Source organism: Electrophorus electricus, chromosome 26 (genome assembly GCF_013358815.1).
Source record: "Electrophorus electricus isolate fEleEle1 chromosome 26, fEleEle1.pri, whole genome shotgun sequence".
Lineage (NCBI taxonomy): Eukaryota > Metazoa > Chordata > Actinopteri > Gymnotiformes > Gymnotidae > Electrophorus > Electrophorus electricus.
In genome coordinates, this window is record NC_049560.1 from 1,170,708 (window position 1) to 1,186,081 (window position 15,374).

The 15,374-nt window shown below is 40.8% G+C and overlaps 2 protein-coding genes across 8 annotated transcripts; one reads left to right on the top strand and one right to left on the bottom strand.

The window, feature by feature from the left end:
* Positions 1–2,197: 2,197 nt before the first annotated feature.
* Positions 2,198–9,234, bottom strand: ushbp1 (Usher syndrome 1C binding protein 1). 5 transcript variants are annotated; one of them, XM_035523165.1, is made up of 14 exons: positions 8,915–9,234; positions 8,042–8,145; positions 7,796–7,947; positions 7,309–7,496; positions 6,198–6,407; positions 5,894–6,123; positions 5,668–5,808; positions 5,347–5,423; positions 5,032–5,125; positions 4,529–4,757; positions 3,806–3,964; positions 3,420–3,517; positions 3,060–3,182; positions 2,198–2,641 (listed from the first exon to the last, which is right to left on the bottom strand). In XM_035523165.1, exons 1-14 carry the CDS (start codon positions 8,972–8,974, stop codon positions 2,476–2,478), a joined length of 2,031 nt encoding a protein of 676 aa, XP_035379058.1. In that variant the 5' UTR covers positions 8,975–9,234; the 3' UTR covers positions 2,198–2,475. The 5 variants fall into 5 exon arrangements, with proteins under 5 accessions (XP_035379058.1, XP_035379059.1, XP_035379057.1 ...); XM_035523166.1 differs by having other exon boundaries at positions 7,309–7,472; positions 8,042–8,148; XM_035523164.1 differs by having other exon boundaries at positions 8,042–8,148.
* On the top strand, positions 7,864–13,395 carry babam1 (BRISC and BRCA1 A complex member 1). 3 transcript variants are annotated; one of them, XM_027005435.2, is made up of 9 exons: positions 7,864–7,953; positions 10,273–10,662; positions 10,746–10,804; positions 10,901–11,021; positions 11,355–11,433; positions 11,583–11,607; positions 11,752–11,881; positions 12,004–12,090; positions 12,236–13,395. In XM_027005435.2, the coding sequence occupies exons 2-9, from the start codon at positions 10,285–10,287 to the stop codon at positions 12,434–12,436; spliced, it is 1,080 nt and encodes a 359-aa protein (XP_026861236.2). In that variant the 5' UTR covers positions 7,864–7,953; positions 10,273–10,284; the 3' UTR covers positions 12,437–13,395. The 3 variants fall into 3 exon arrangements, with proteins under 3 accessions (XP_026861236.2, XP_026861237.2, XP_026861238.2); XM_027005436.2 differs by lacking the exon at positions 7,864–7,953 and adding an exon at positions 9,633–9,725; XM_027005437.2 differs by lacking the exon at positions 7,864–7,953 and adding an exon at positions 9,670–9,826.
* The last annotated feature ends 1,979 nt before the right edge of the window (positions 13,396–15,374 follow it).

Genomic DNA, 15,374 nt, shown 5'->3' on the forward strand with positions numbered 1-15,374 from the left:
AATGAATAGTTGGTCTAGAAAAATCTATGTATATTTCATAGAAGGCACTTTTTAAGTGTAATAGATGATCACAGGGTTGATTACATTTTCTATCTTCTGTTACGCTTTCAGTTTGTTTTGACTCACTTTGACTGCCCTTACGTAGATGCATAGGCTAGGCCTAATTTTTCATAAACCATTAAATGAAACCATATCATATGGTATCAACATATCATAGTCTGCAGTCATGGCTGGCCTACTCTACCAAGGCAGGTCATTGGTTAGCTGAAGTCTCACAGTCAGGCTCTAACAGGCTCAATAAAGATATCTCTTTGGATAAATGGATTAAAAGGCTGTTTCCAACACAGGAGCCCAACTCCTCCTGTCTCTTATGTTTAAAGTCATCAGACTACTAATCTGCCTTTCAGAGGCTAAAGCAAAGTACTCGTGTAAGGTTAGCTGCATTGAGGCTTGGGCTAATTGTGGATACAAACAGGGTTCAGGTCTCCCATGCTGTGTTTCAGACGGTTGTATTGACATGTTCGTACTGGGTGCACGCGGGGTTACGGGACGGATGTCATTGTGTGTCTGTGTGAGTGAGTTTGGAGGATGATAAGGCTTATTTGGTCACTTGATTGAGGTCAAACCTCTTTTTATCTCAGGAAAAAAGTGCTTTATTTTCCTAAACAGAGAATGTGAAAGGTGCGAAGGGGAATGTAGAGCATGAGTGTGAGAGATTGATAAAACAGAGGGAGAGGAGGTATTGACATCTGTGAGAAAAACAGAGTGAAAGGCCCAACCATGATCTCTTTATACTACTCATGGGGGCAACGTATTTAAATGAGAAGCGGATGTTTGGAGTAAATGAGTTGACCTTAACCCTGTGGGTCAGTGCCCTCTGTGTATGTGTGTGTGTTGAGAGAGAGAGAGAGAGAGAGAGAGAGAGAGAGAGAGAGAGAGAGAGAGAGAGAGAGAGAGAGAGAGAGAGAGAGGGAGGGAGAGAGAGAGAGAGAGAGAGAGAGAGAGAGAGAGAGGGAGGGAGGGAGAGAGAGAGAGAGAGAAAGTTTGTATGCTTTAGAACTGGGGGGCATGTATTAATCCATTCCCCAGGCTGTGACTGACAGCCTCTGTCATTGTCTTCCAATACTGAGGACTTTTCCCAGGCATCTGAGCATCACTAAACTTCTCACATTCAACAGATGCTTGAGCTTTATGGCACCTACTCTTCTCATCACTCTATTTCATTCTGCTCCCATGCTCACTACTGATGTTGAGGCATGTTCTTCTTCTCCCTGAACGGAAAAACACTTAGTGTATGACTAATTGTAAAGGCCCAATTAAAAAAATTAAAGAACTAAATTGGTTGATAATCAGCCTAAAGCATCTAGTTGCAAATACATCACATGGTAGCAATTAACGGTTGCCGTTACTGCCCAGTGTACATGTGACGTTAAATTTGTCATTATATAAGAAGATTGAGACTAACTGCTGTATGCAGGATTCAGCCACTGAGGATCGTGGTGATGGTCAGTGCACTACATGTCCAACTCTCTGATCTTCCTTAGCAAGCAGGGCAAGCTCAGGCTAGTGCTACAGTTCACCATGCCCTCATAACCCTTGCATTCACACACTTCAACAAGGGTGCAGGCTGGCCTTTGACCCCGGGGGGGTGACACTCAACCTTTGCCTCAACCTCCTGACCAGCATTCACAGCTGCAGTCGGCTGCCCCAAGGCTGAGGGGGCTGGGCGGGCTTAGGCCTGGGAAAGGTGGACCCACTAAAAGGAGGGACAAACAGCCAAAGCAGGATAATTCCTTTGTCCTCCTCCTTTTGTCCGGGCGGATGGAGGGCCAGATCTTCGCAGGGCGTGTGGTTTGTTGCATGAAGAAAATTACATGACCTTGGTAAATATAGCGCCCCTTAACCGCAATCTCTGTTCTTCCTAGTGTTTCTACAAAGACACTCTTAAATAAGCAGGATTATATGCCTCTAATAATATAGAGTCACAGAATGACTTGTGAAAAGAACACTCATCTGCAATTAGGTTGTCCATACAGACTTTTAAAAGCTACTGCAGTCATTACATTGTAAATGTAGCAAACGGTTTTCACACAAAAACACGCACCCTCTCTCTCTCTCTCTCTCTCTCTCTCTCTCTCTCTCTCTCTCTCTCTGTCTCTCTCTCTCTCTCTCTCTCTCTCTCTCACACACACACACACACACACACATACACACATACATACACACAATAATAATAATTATAATAATAATAATATAAATAAAACATAAAAGCACTTTAAAACCTTTTATAAAGGCTAATAGGTGTAAAAAAAAACAAAAAAAAAACCTCAATATCTCCTCATCTAATGTCCCTTCTTCAAATTTCTTTTTTTAATGACATTAAGTATGATAACATTTTTTCAGTGTAATTTTACCTAGGTCTTTAAAATCTGTATTTGTGGATAGGTCTGTGGACAGGTCTGTTATTGTAGACTTTCAGAGGATGGTCTCCTCCTTTTTCCACTCCAGCGCCTCCAGCGTTGTTTTGAGTTCGGCCGCTTGCGCGACATGACGCTCTGCCATAGCCGTTATTTGCCGCTCAAATTTCCACAACTGCTCCTGTTGTTTCTTACGAGCACTCCTGTATGCACTCATGGCTTTGCTAAGAAAATAAATTCCTAAGATTAGTTCAACCATCCATAATCCATTTGTTCATTGGTACAGTCTTTAACAATATTGTTACCAGAAAACAATGTTGGGGAGTAGAGTTTCAAGTTAACTAGGTGTCAGTTTTATAACTATATATATTATTTATAACATTAAACTTCAGGAAGCAAGTTTCCATTTTAATATAGCCTAGGTGGAATATATACTTGATGCTGGTCCCATAGCCAGTTAATGATTTTATCATTAATGTTCTTCAGGAAATAGTAAATGTGGCTTATCTACTTCCAGTAGAGATAAACTAGAAGCTTCCCAAGTTCTGAGACAATCAGCAGACAATCATCTTCTGCAATGGATTACTCCTTTGCAGAAGAAAACATTGTCTCCATTTTCAAAAAGAAACCATTTTGCTGTACTTGTGACAGAGAGAGAGGCGAGCCACTTCCTCCTTGCTAATTGTCCTCTGAGTGGTGTAATCTAAGAGGGTTGCATCCAGAGAATCTCGTAAAGATGTCACTCTCCTCTTCAGTGTCTCCTCCCTGCAGAAGAAAATAGGAAAGAAACTTCAGTTCATTAGTTAGCTTATGATTCATTATTAAGAAATATTACTATTCCCAGTGAAAATGTAAAAAAAAAAAATGTATTTCATCATAACGTAGTAAATAAATTGTTGCTTATATATAATATTACATCAATGATGTATTTTTGTAGCCATTGCTTTATTGACCGTGACGTTTCTGAGACTTCTCGACATTCCCTGCATATCCTTTCTTCACCTTTGTAGGGCTGCTCGCAGTTCTCTTATGATGGCATGATTCCGGGGCCCTGGAATTCCCCCTCCACTCTCCAACTTGGCCCGATTCTCATCCATCCTCTAAAACAAAGAAGCAAAGATTTGATTCCAGCTTGGGTGACATATGCCCTTTTACAGTCTTCCCAACTGCTAATATTTCCACTGATGCAGCATAAGGCCCTACTCATGATAATTACCCTGCTGCCCACACATTACACTTCGTGTGCAGGAAGTGAACAAAAGGAGTAAGAAAAAGTCATATCTAAAATATATGTCCTACCACGTGAATCAAGAATTCAAAACTTAGCATGGTTTTAAAACCGTGTCGTGTGCCAATTATCCCATGTCACATGGAAGCTAACATGGCACCTGCTGCTCCGCTCTACGGTCCTCTAGCTCTTCTTGCAAGCTCTTGGTTATCACAGCTCCAGCCAAGTCCTGACACTGGTGCACAGTCAGGGAGTGCTCCAAACAGCGCCTCTCCTTCTCCTTAAGTCGGATGAGCCCTCTCAACTCGGACATTTCCTCCTGCCAGTCAGCCCAGATAAACCAGATGACCACCATTTACCTCAGAAGATGTGTGCTGGGTTCAAGTGTTTCAATGTGACACTAAAAAGACGCTAATAACGAGTACTAGCACAATTATAACAAGGACATACCACATTTTTTAGCTTCAAGGAATGACTAAGGCAATGTATATGAAGATCAAAGCTTATCCATAGTCATTTTTGAAAGTGTATTTCTATGGCAGTCTAATATTATTGTGATATTATAATGCTCCCTGAGAGGAACAAATACATATGGTGGTATGAGGAAGTCTAGCTATCCGTGCAAGAGAATTTCTAAATTAAAGATATTTATGGCTGGGTCTAAAATACAAACTACACAAACACTAATAAAATAGATGCAAATAGTTGTGAAGTGATTGCCTGTATAAAAGACAACTAAATCTTTTGTCCTTTGCAAATGTCTCAGTACTACCTTGCTCTTTCAGTCATTTTCATCCAATCATCAGCAACATAAAACTGGAATTCTTATTAAGCCATTTCATCACGCTGAGCGATGTTTTAAGCATTTTAAGCAGGGTCTCACCCTGACAGTCACTAGCTCATGTAGCAAGGCAGCTTTCTCTCCTTTGCTGTTGCTTAAGGGGGGACTGCCATGCCTCCTGGCCTCTGCCAAAGTGCCTGTATCAGGGCTTAGCTTCCCTTCCCCGGTTCTGGTCTGCTCTGGAATACACACTGCTGCCCTGTCTTGCTTCAGTCGGGCAATTCTTTGCTGAAGAACTCCTGTCTTATCTTCAAAGTCCTCTGGAGACAAACTAGCAAAATGAGGCAATAAAGGCGATCCAAATGAACTATGCGCAGAAAACATCCACAGGAAAAACATGAATATGTAAATAAGTGTGTCAGTAACCTAGCGTCGAAGTATTGAACTTCACTAGTTTGACTGATTTCAAAGTCACCAGTTTCAGTCGCTTTATTCTCCAGACTGTAAATGAGCTATATTATATCCTACATTTGCAAATAATTCAAATACTTACATATAAATAAGCTAAAGTGAGTGCTGAGATGCTCTGGAGCACATAAACGGACCTGTTCGGCTTGGCCATCATAGCGTCCTCTGGTGTACAGTATGACACTCCGTGAATAGCAATCAAAAAGTCAGCCTGCTGTGGTGTAGATGGCTCTGTAATGAGAGGCAGTTGTTAAGATAGAAAGTGAAGGAGAGCCACACACATCTATGCATGTGTGTGTGTGTGTGTGTGTGTGTGTGTGTGTGTGTGTGTGTGTGTGTTTATGTTAAAAAGAATGATAGAAAGAAACACACAAAGTGAGAATATGTGTGTGTGTTTTTTTGTGTGTAACGTGAGTGTGACACATGACACAGATATGGAGTGTGTAATGCACCTGCCAGCACAGCATTCTGTTCTTTCCTGGCTTCAAACAGGGACAATAGATCACCATAGGCCTCTTCACACTCTTCGCTGTCAGTCACAAAGTCAGTATTAGTCTCTCTCTCTTACACAGACACACTAGCCAGATCTTTTACACTGTGGTGTCTCAGCCAAATACGAACAAAACATATAAGATTAATTTGAAGAATCTGCTACAGACAAGGTCTGTTTCGGTGCACTGACCAACACCAGTTTAGATTAAGAGAATCCTGTCCTATGCACCATCTAAACCCGTCATATACATACTGTTCAAGCAGTGAACACAGCAGCGCACCAGTATGCCAGGGCCATGTGTAGCGCGGAGCAATCGGCCTCGTGCCGGCTGAGAGCCATGCTGACCTGCTCTAGCTCACCCTTCCGCCTCTCAAGGGCCAGCGCCAGGCATTCATTCCTCACCTTCAGCCTCTCCAGGCACCTGCGCATGGAGAGTCAGATCCGTGAGGACCGTGTGTGGAAGGCTGCGTGGGTTTCTGCTTGCACAAATCAGACCCAGACCTCACCTCTGGAGGCGTTCCGTCTCAGCCTCTAAAACAGAGCTGCCCGGGGGAGAGCCGACCAGCTGGGAGAGGGAGGCAGGGGGCCGGCAAGGCAGCCGGCGTGAGAGCAGAGGAGATGCGGGGAATGGAGGAGAAGCCCAGCAGGGGCTCGAGGTCCTGCTACAGGGCAGGGGTGGACTTCTGGGAGGGGAACCACTGGCCCCGGTCAGCCATGTTCGCCTGAGGTCGATCAGCTATCACCATAAAACAAAATTCAGATACCAATAGAGTTTAGTTATATATGAAGGATTAGGATGTGGTGGGTAACCTTTTCTCGAAGTCTTTTCTTCTCCTCCTCGAGATCCAAAATGGCTCTCTCTGCGCTCATCTGTTCCTCCTGCCGATTCTGGAGTCTGGTACGGAGGTCTTGGTTGAGTTTATCAAAGGAGAGGATATCTCTTTGATATCGCTGACGATCTTCAGAAGGTAATGCAGATGGGTAGGAGATCCCAAACTCCCTCTCCATTTCCTCCAATACCTGAGTTTAAAGGCATAGTTCCCCCAAATGCTAACATTGCAATGGAAAGCTATTCAATGGTAGCTATAATACTCTGAGCACATGTAATCATTTTGAAGTTTTCTGTTAGCATCTGAAGCATCTCTGCGTCTAAGGATTGTTTGTTTGTTTATAGGAAAATTAATGCCACTTTTGAAAATGGCCCTATTTCACTTTATGTTTAACCCAAAGGTTCTAAAGTCTGTATGTTATGTGCTATTTTTTTTTTTTATTTTGCCAAAATATCAGTAGGTCCATTGGATGACAAGGTTGTTAAGTAGTTGAAATGAAATATTGCTACAAAATGCTACATGCAAATTAACATCCCTGTAAATATTACATGAGTCAGATTGAAAACCTCACCAAAATACTCTGCACAAACCAGCAAACTTTGTCAGTTGTTGTAGTCAAGTGGCTTTGGCAATAATACAATTTGAAAAGGCTAGCATTGTTACACTATAAAATTACAATAGTGTATAGTAGGACTGACATAAGTTAATTCAGAGAACACAGTGGTATTCTGGCAAAAAAAAAAAAAAGTACATATGACAAAATGTACAGTGTCAGCTTTAGAACCCTTTAATGTATGATAGGATGTGATGAAGCATTTATAAAAACATAATTAATTTGTCCTTTAGACAAAAATGGTTTTGACTGTTCATTTGGGCTTGTTGCCAAATAGGAACTCTCAGAGGTCTGTTGCAGACCAGTTAGCAAGACCTAATTTACAAAATACTAACAGACTCCTCCTAGATTTCCTTTTATTATTAACCACATTGGCACTTTTGAATGATCTACTACTTTAAGGTGAAGAAAGGGCAGCATTTCACTTGGGGCTGTGTTATCAACTAAGTCTAAGAATATTGGAATACAGGAAGCTCACTTGTGTTGCCTGAACCCAGGTTTCACGTGCAGCAGTAATATGCTCTGTCTGGGTTTTTCCATCATTGTGAAGGTGCTGACCAACCAACATTCTCCCCTTCCTGGCGGAGTACTCCAGAGTGGACAGAACCTGCTGGAGCTTTGGCCAAAGCTCTTCACTTCCCCCTGTGGTTGGACATGGTAAGTGCACTGTAAAGCATATGCAATGAGGATTCATATTAATCTTTGTATTCACTGAATGTCAGAATGTCGATGCATTGATTAAATCAATGACAATTGCATGCATCTTATTTCTATATTCATATTTTTGAAGCTGTGAATGAAGACAATGCTTGAGGGAACAAATACCTGGCAGGATATTAACTAAATTATGTAAAATTAAGTGATTTAAATAATATTTAAATTTAAATAATTTAAATAATACCCTTCCCTTGGTAATATGCAATTTATTGTGATTGATGCTAGGGCTCTGTGTAAATAAAACATGCCTTCAGATTCCCGCCAGCCTTGCATCTTTTCTGACCCCACAGAGGCTGTGCCAGCATCCACCACTGTACTGCTCTGTGTTGCCAGTGGCCTGGATTTCACCTCTGAAATGGATGTGCAGGCTTGCCCCTGGGCCTCATTGTCTTTCAGGTCCCTAGGGGTAAGGAAAGGTCTAAGTGTGTGCCCAGTGTGAGGTACACATGGCAAAACCACAAACTGTGTCAAATGTGCAATTTTGGGGTACTTGCAGGGCACCCATCTTCACGTTGAGCTCAGCTATAATGTGAAGCATAGTGGCCACCTCGGCTTCGCACTGTGCCAACTCAGAGTCAGCAGATGCCAGACTGTTTGCCTTCTGGGACATACAATTGAGATATATCTGAATTACACATATATATAAATCATTATCTCAATATGTGCCCATGTATCGTGAACCATGCACACAATGTCAAGATTTTGGTTTTGCTGGCTTGCATATGTGATGTAGTGAATAAAAAAGATAACCATGGATAATGTTATTGTTACTGTACAGTGATGTTTTGTTTTGAGCAGAGGAAACAGAGGAAACAGACACATCCTGCAGCCACACTTCCTGCCTCTGTTGTATCTGACCCCAAATTCAACATCATAAATTATAGAATTACTATTCACTCATATTCTCTTATGTTTATCTTATATTCTTATTTACTTATTCCTTTATAAACATACACACACACACACACACACACACACACACACACACACACACATATACATATATATATATATACACACAATTGTAATGAATCTCTACATAAGGTATTCAGTTATATTTTTAACTGATTCCAAAGACAGTGAGGGGTGACCAATGTATATGAAATGCTGACAATTAAATAATAATCTGAAGTCACGCACAGTCACACTACACATCCATTCCAGTACAAGCACTCTTTATCAACATCAGTTAAATCTGTTCTGATTTTATATTAATTTTTAAGTTCATAGATGTATATCTACTACTGCTGACAACTTTTGGGGTTTTTTTCCAGACAAGTTCTTATTGTTAAATAAAAGGGATTATAAATGGACAACTACAAACGGCTGTCTCCTACAGATCATAATTGAAAGAAGAAAGCACTCACCTCTGTCAGTCCACTGGTCTTTTGCATATTTTTTTCCTCCCACACCTTGCTTGAAAACATAAATGTACAAAAGAAGAGCTACAGGCTTGTAGGCAGGGCAGCTGTGCTCTTCCTCTGCTTGATTATAGCCTTTAGTAGTTCCACAAGCTGGCATGCAGTGCTGTCAGACCAGGAAAAGGCTTTTCGTCCCCATCCCACCTCTTTGCTAGCTCAATATTACCGTGGGCTTTTAAAGTATTGTAATAAATCCCCAGAGGTTCCCTTTCCCCATCACATGGTGATAAAGACATCTGGAATCTAGCTAATGGAGGCCATGAGTATAGCCCCACACCACCCTCCCCTCCTCTCCCACCCCATGGTCTTGCGAGATCTTTTCCTGTTTTGATATAGCCTTGTTTGTCTCTGTTGAAAGGTAGGCTTAAAACACGGGAAATGTTGTTTGGTTGTTGATTAGGGGGGAAATATTTTTATGTTTTATAACTAAGTTTTACAATTAGGCAGAAATAGCCTGAAATAAATATAATTTTGGCTTAATTTTCCCTGAATACATTTGGCAAAAAAAATCACTTGCATGCTTAGAAAGAGTGTGGGGTGTATTTTAAAAAGTGGCGGATTAATCGCGAAAACTCTTCATTTAACAGCTAATCGCGAAGTACGGCCAATACCTTACAGCCTATAGCAAGTACTACGCTAGACCATGAGGGGGCGGTACTGCTACTAGCTGCCTTCTCTTCCTCCGAGAAGCTCCCTGAAGTAGAGTCGTATGAGGAAGAGCTGAATAAGATTATTGACCGCCTTGAAATACGTTTAGGTAAGATAGGTGTAGATGCAATATAATATCAATATATCCTACTGTTAGTTTCTCGATTTTTTTTTGTCTCAAGCTGTACGTTGTGCAGCAGCTTCTGACAGGTTAGACTAGATCACTTTATTGTTGCGTTAGGCTAACGAGTTTGTCAAACATATGCTAGTTAGCTTGTTAATTGTGTTGAGCATTATTTTTTGTCAGTTTACGTTAGCTAAGTTAGCTACTTAGGCTAAATTCTGAGGTGACTCGAGGGAGGAGCTTTAATGACTTATTCTTTGATTGGAATCCTAGCTACATTTTCTGTACCAGTATTTCAGAATACTTATTCTTCACTGAGATTTAATCCTAAAGCTTTGTCAGTCACTGTCAAGGCAGCCAGTGACTGTGTTAATTGTTTTAAAGACATAACATCATCGAAATGTTATTGTTACTAGCTAGCTGAGAAAGCCAAATGACTGGTTCACGTATGTGTGCTTGCCCTTCCGAGTATAAAGTTCTCGGGTCGTTGAGGAATGTCATATATACGCTTGTTAATCCTGTACGTGACCAGTGACTGAGCGCTATGGAGACTTCAGACCCAGGCCCTGCAGACGGAGAAGAGCGAATGGTAGAACTACGACCCAGAACCCGGTCCAATCCCGAGGGAGCAGAAGACAGGCGCAGTAGCAATGGTAGTTTAAACAGCACTCCACCCCCGCAGCCTGCCGTGGGCAGTCGAGTGGAGGGCGAGGGAGAGGCCTCCAGCACTGATAGCCCTCCCAATTCCACGACTACCATTACGACAACTGTTCCAACCCCCATCGCTGCCTCAGCCAGCGCCACAGCAAGTGTGCCTTCCCCAGCGTCTGGTGCCAAAGATCGACCCAAAACAACCCTTCCACCACAGATTCCCCCAGCAGCAGAGCTGCGAGCACCAAGAGTCAACTGCCCTGAAAAAGTGGTAAGACTAATAAGTACATTGCAAAACATATGCGCTCAGTCAGTGCTGTTGTGGTCATGGTCAGTATTATATGTCTCAAATAGATCATCTGTTTGGACTTATCAGAAGAAATGTCGCTGCAGAAGCTAGAGTCCTTCAATGGGTAATGTTATTCAGTCTGGTGTAAATGCATTAACGTTCATACAGAAATCTGCTGCAGTTTGATCATGTTCATCTAATCAGCGGGTTGCATCTCCAGATCCAAGACAAATGCCCTCAACATCTCCCAGAAGATGATTGAAATGTTTGTGAGAACAAAGCACAAAATAGACAAGAGACATGAATTCGCCTTGGTTGTGGTCAATGACGACGCCTTGTGGGTGAGTATCAGATGAGTTAATTGTCAAGTTAGTAAAATACTAAATGTGCATGTGGCCTTCCCCATACAAGGGTCACAGTACAATACATTATGATATGATTATGTATACAAATTTTTTTTCTTTTAAGTTGTTTAATTGCATTTGTATGTTCTCATGCAGTATAGCGATAAATGACAACAAGCAGATAAGTAGCAGCTCTGAAGTTGTCCCACATGCATCTCAATGACATGATTTAAATGAGCATACATGGAGTTTAGAGGGAGGGCTGTTATATGAAAACTCACATTGTTGCAATACCAAAAATTGTGATCCTTTTCAACTTGTCTTTTACAGTTATCAGGCTTTACCTCAGACCCACGGGAGTTGTGCAGCTGTCTGTATGACCTGGAAACGAATGTCTGTGAATCCTTCAGTATCCTTTCTATGGTCTTAATACTTTAACTGCTACAATTATTAACTTAGTTGAGCAAAATGATATTACAACAAAGTTGAAAATATGATGGAGAAATAAGTCATGTGAGCATACTATAAACAGCTGATTCCCTTAATATTTTAATATAGACCTGGAAGATCTTCTCAACGTCATGTAAGGACTTTTTTGGCAGTCATCTAATTTTTATTTTCTGCCTCTATGATATACAAGCTTACAAAAGTACAATAATGGACTTGAATTTGGGCCCTTTAACCAAAGTGTTATTACAAGCTCTAAAACCTCTGCTCCTTCTTGCAGTCTCCAGAAGATTGAGCTTCCACTCATGGACAATGTTCAGACGATCCCACCCCCTTTTGTGGTTCGTACTCTCCTCATCTATAGTCGCCACGCTGGCCAACTACAGTTCAACCCATCTGATGCTGTCAATGTGAGTAAGCAAAGCATATCATGTTGCTTGTGCAGTGCCTGAGAACCAATGTGATCAGATCTTTTCTCAGTGTATTTGCCTCCACATACATATTGAGAATGCGTCTTGTTCTCTTTTTTCAGAAAATGTTACGCTCTCCATACTTCTTCTTTGATGTAATTTACCTTCATAATGGAACAGATGAGCAAGGGGAAGATAGCAGCTGGAGGGTATGGTTTTTTGGGTTTTTTTCATCTTCGTTGTCTCCACATCATTAACTTCTTGTACTTATTACTTCCTGTGTCGAATTTTGCCATGGTGGGTCCGTTACGATGGACCCACTTTTCTTCACACTCTGACCGCCTGTTTCTGCAGGATATATATGCGTCCTTCTCAAGCTTGGACTCTAAAGGGATGTGCTACCGCTTTGAGGCATCGCTGTGCGGCCCTGCTATCGACCTCTACAATTGCATGGCCAGGCTCCTGTGCCACCCGCTGCAGAGACCCTTTCAGAGCCATGCCTCCTACAGCCTGCTAGAGGGCGACGAGGCGCAAGAGATCGAGGCCACGGTGTAGTGCTGCTGCCAGAGGAGCGATAGGACACCAGAGGAGAGGTGCGGCAGGTAACAGATAAACCAGCCACTCCCTGTTCCCTGGGAGTTGCCTTCTGTCTCTCTGAGGACGAACACTTTCGGTTGTGTGAAAAAGGACTCTGAAGGGAGCCTTTTAATCAGAGTGGAATGAAATGATCTGAATGGGAGGTCTGAGCTTGTGGACCTGAAATGATATTTTCCTCAAGAGTTCCTCTGTCATTATTTCTGATTTTCTGCTATCTTTTGCAAGTTTTATGTCTTGTTCAGTTTTTTTTTAAATTGAAAGATCTGTAAGGTCTATTAGAGAACCCTATCAGCCAGTCATTGTTTAAATAGAATTAACACTTTTATGACATACATTTTTTTTTATATACAGACTAAAACAACTGTGTTGATTACTGAAATGCAGATCAAATAGAATGTGTTAAAATGTATGTTATTTTGTATTATAGTGCAGATTTGGTTATTGCATATTGGATGGAGTATGCAGTCAACAAACAGTGTGAAAAGGATATGTCCATTGTAAATCAGACCAGGATACACAAGGGCACAGATCAATTAAATTATACAACAAGAATATGGAGTACACAGAATTTCACATCTGGTTTTTGCATTATATTCGTTTCATCCATGATTATTCAGATGATAGCTCAGGCATTTAAGTGTCTTGCTCTTGTGAATTGTGATAGATTTTCTTTATTTTCTCTTCACTTCAATGAAATGATTTAATCTAACAATATGGGCAGAGGCCTTCTGGTTTAGATCATACTTGAAAGTTTACCATTTGGGTAAATTAAGTTTTTCTGATCATAAACTGGTGTTCCTTAGTGTTTTGTTTCCTTGTATATTTTGACATTAGCTTTCACTGCAATACTGATAAGTAATTATGTCTCTCAGAGATATTGGAATCTATAATGACAAATAAAAAGGTGTCAAAATGATTAGAATTGTTCCTCTTGTAGTCTGAGATGAGCAATCATAAGTGCATGGATAGGACTCTGTGTGTGTATTGCTTCTGGATTACTTAATTTGCTTTCATTTCTAAATGTTGCCAAACCAAGATACTTTCAGTGTAACTTGAAATTGTTCCAATGAAGGGTCATGGGCCTTGATCAGGGGCCCAACAGTGAGTCTTGAACCAGCAACCTTCTGATTATAAATCAAGTACCTGAACCACTGCACTACCACTGCCCTTTTAGAAATGTGATGACTGTTCACATTTTAAACATGCATTTAATCTATCTATTTTACCACCATGAAAAATCCACAGAAGATATTTCAGCCTATTCCCTTATTTATTTAATGTAATACTTTTTTAATCATTAAAAATAATAATGTAACTTAAGCCATTTAATACCCTACAACGATGCCACTCCATCTACAACATGCACACACCAGTAATCCTTGTCAGTAGTTTAATTGCCGCTAAATTTTCTGTAGGAACCGCTGATTCTTTTTGCTGCTTGTAAACATGTCATTGCAGCTTTGGAGCTGCATCCTGCCATGTAAACCTTCAACGTGTAAGGGTCACGAAATAATTGTCGGAAGGGCTCTTAAGATTGTATTCATCATTTTCTTGCTCTAAGGCCAATAATCATTTACCTCTTCCCCTCAGAAACCTCCATGTTTCTCAGAAGTACAGTATTCTATCCGGCATCAAGCTCCCAGCTTTTGCATAGATTCTTAGAAATGGGTTTGCTTTTCTGCTCCTCCGATTTGACCTCTCACCACAAATGCTTAGTAAACAATGGAACGTCCGTGAGTTAGCAGACATACGATGTGAATACTGCCGTCTAGCCCAGTTCTCATGCGAAAATGTTACATTATTCCATCTGTCAATGCATTATAACCAAAATGTTTACATAAGGGTTGACACAAAAAGGCAATGTTTCTCTCGTTTAAAAGTTTGTCACTTGTTGGTTTCATTTGCATTAATTTGAGTTGCAACTTGCCCCAATTTATCTGTTTTTACTTTACAATATGAAACATGGCTTTGCAAAAAAAGAACAACTGGTAGACTAAAATCAATTTCTGGGTGAAACATTGTGAATTTCTGGGTGAAACATAAATAAATCAAATATGATGTTAGATACGGGGAAGAAGGCGGCAATCAGAACAGTTTAAATAAAGATATTCTAAAACCCCTGACTTCAGCTTTAAAATGCAAATATCTTGCTCACCTTCAAAAATGGTAGGCTTCTAATTTCATCCCAACCCCAAGTGACAAAAAGAATGTAGGATTTGCACAAATGACATCTTCTGCATATATATCTTCCTGTTTTGCCTTAATATTCATTCTGTAATTTGCAAAGACCTTTTATGCACCTGCTGTCATTTTAAAGTGCTCCCATAAATTACAATTTCCAATGAGAACAAACTGGAGAGGAGACAAAAGAATGCAGGAAAGCCCCTGACTTGCGTTGTTTTTCATTTTGACACCCCTCCCAGACAGGAGAGTCAGTGCCAAACATACCCACTGTCTCCCACACTGCTGGGATTATTTGTTTTTCATTCTTTAGAAAAGGATGACCGTTCACCACTGTTGTCCTCTTTATTCCACAGATAGTCCTCTGCAGCTGTGCAGGAAACAAAATGGATATAGGTTATTCTGATCATTTGTGTTTACATGCTGCGCTTGATCCTGGAACGGATCCAGAAAGGCCTGTTAAAGATGTTGCTTTTTGTAAATGGCATGACAAGTAGGCAAGGTTAGGGTTGGGGATTGGGATGGAAATGCCTGAAACCACCAATACAAATAGAAAGTTATGAAAACAACCGTCATAAATAAATTCAGTAGTTATAAATATGTAGTAGAGACTTTTGTTCTGTAAACTGATTTACACATTACATACAAGGATATATGTGTTTGCTAGATAAAGATCTGAGAAGTACTTATAAAAAGACTGCTGTTAATAGGTTTG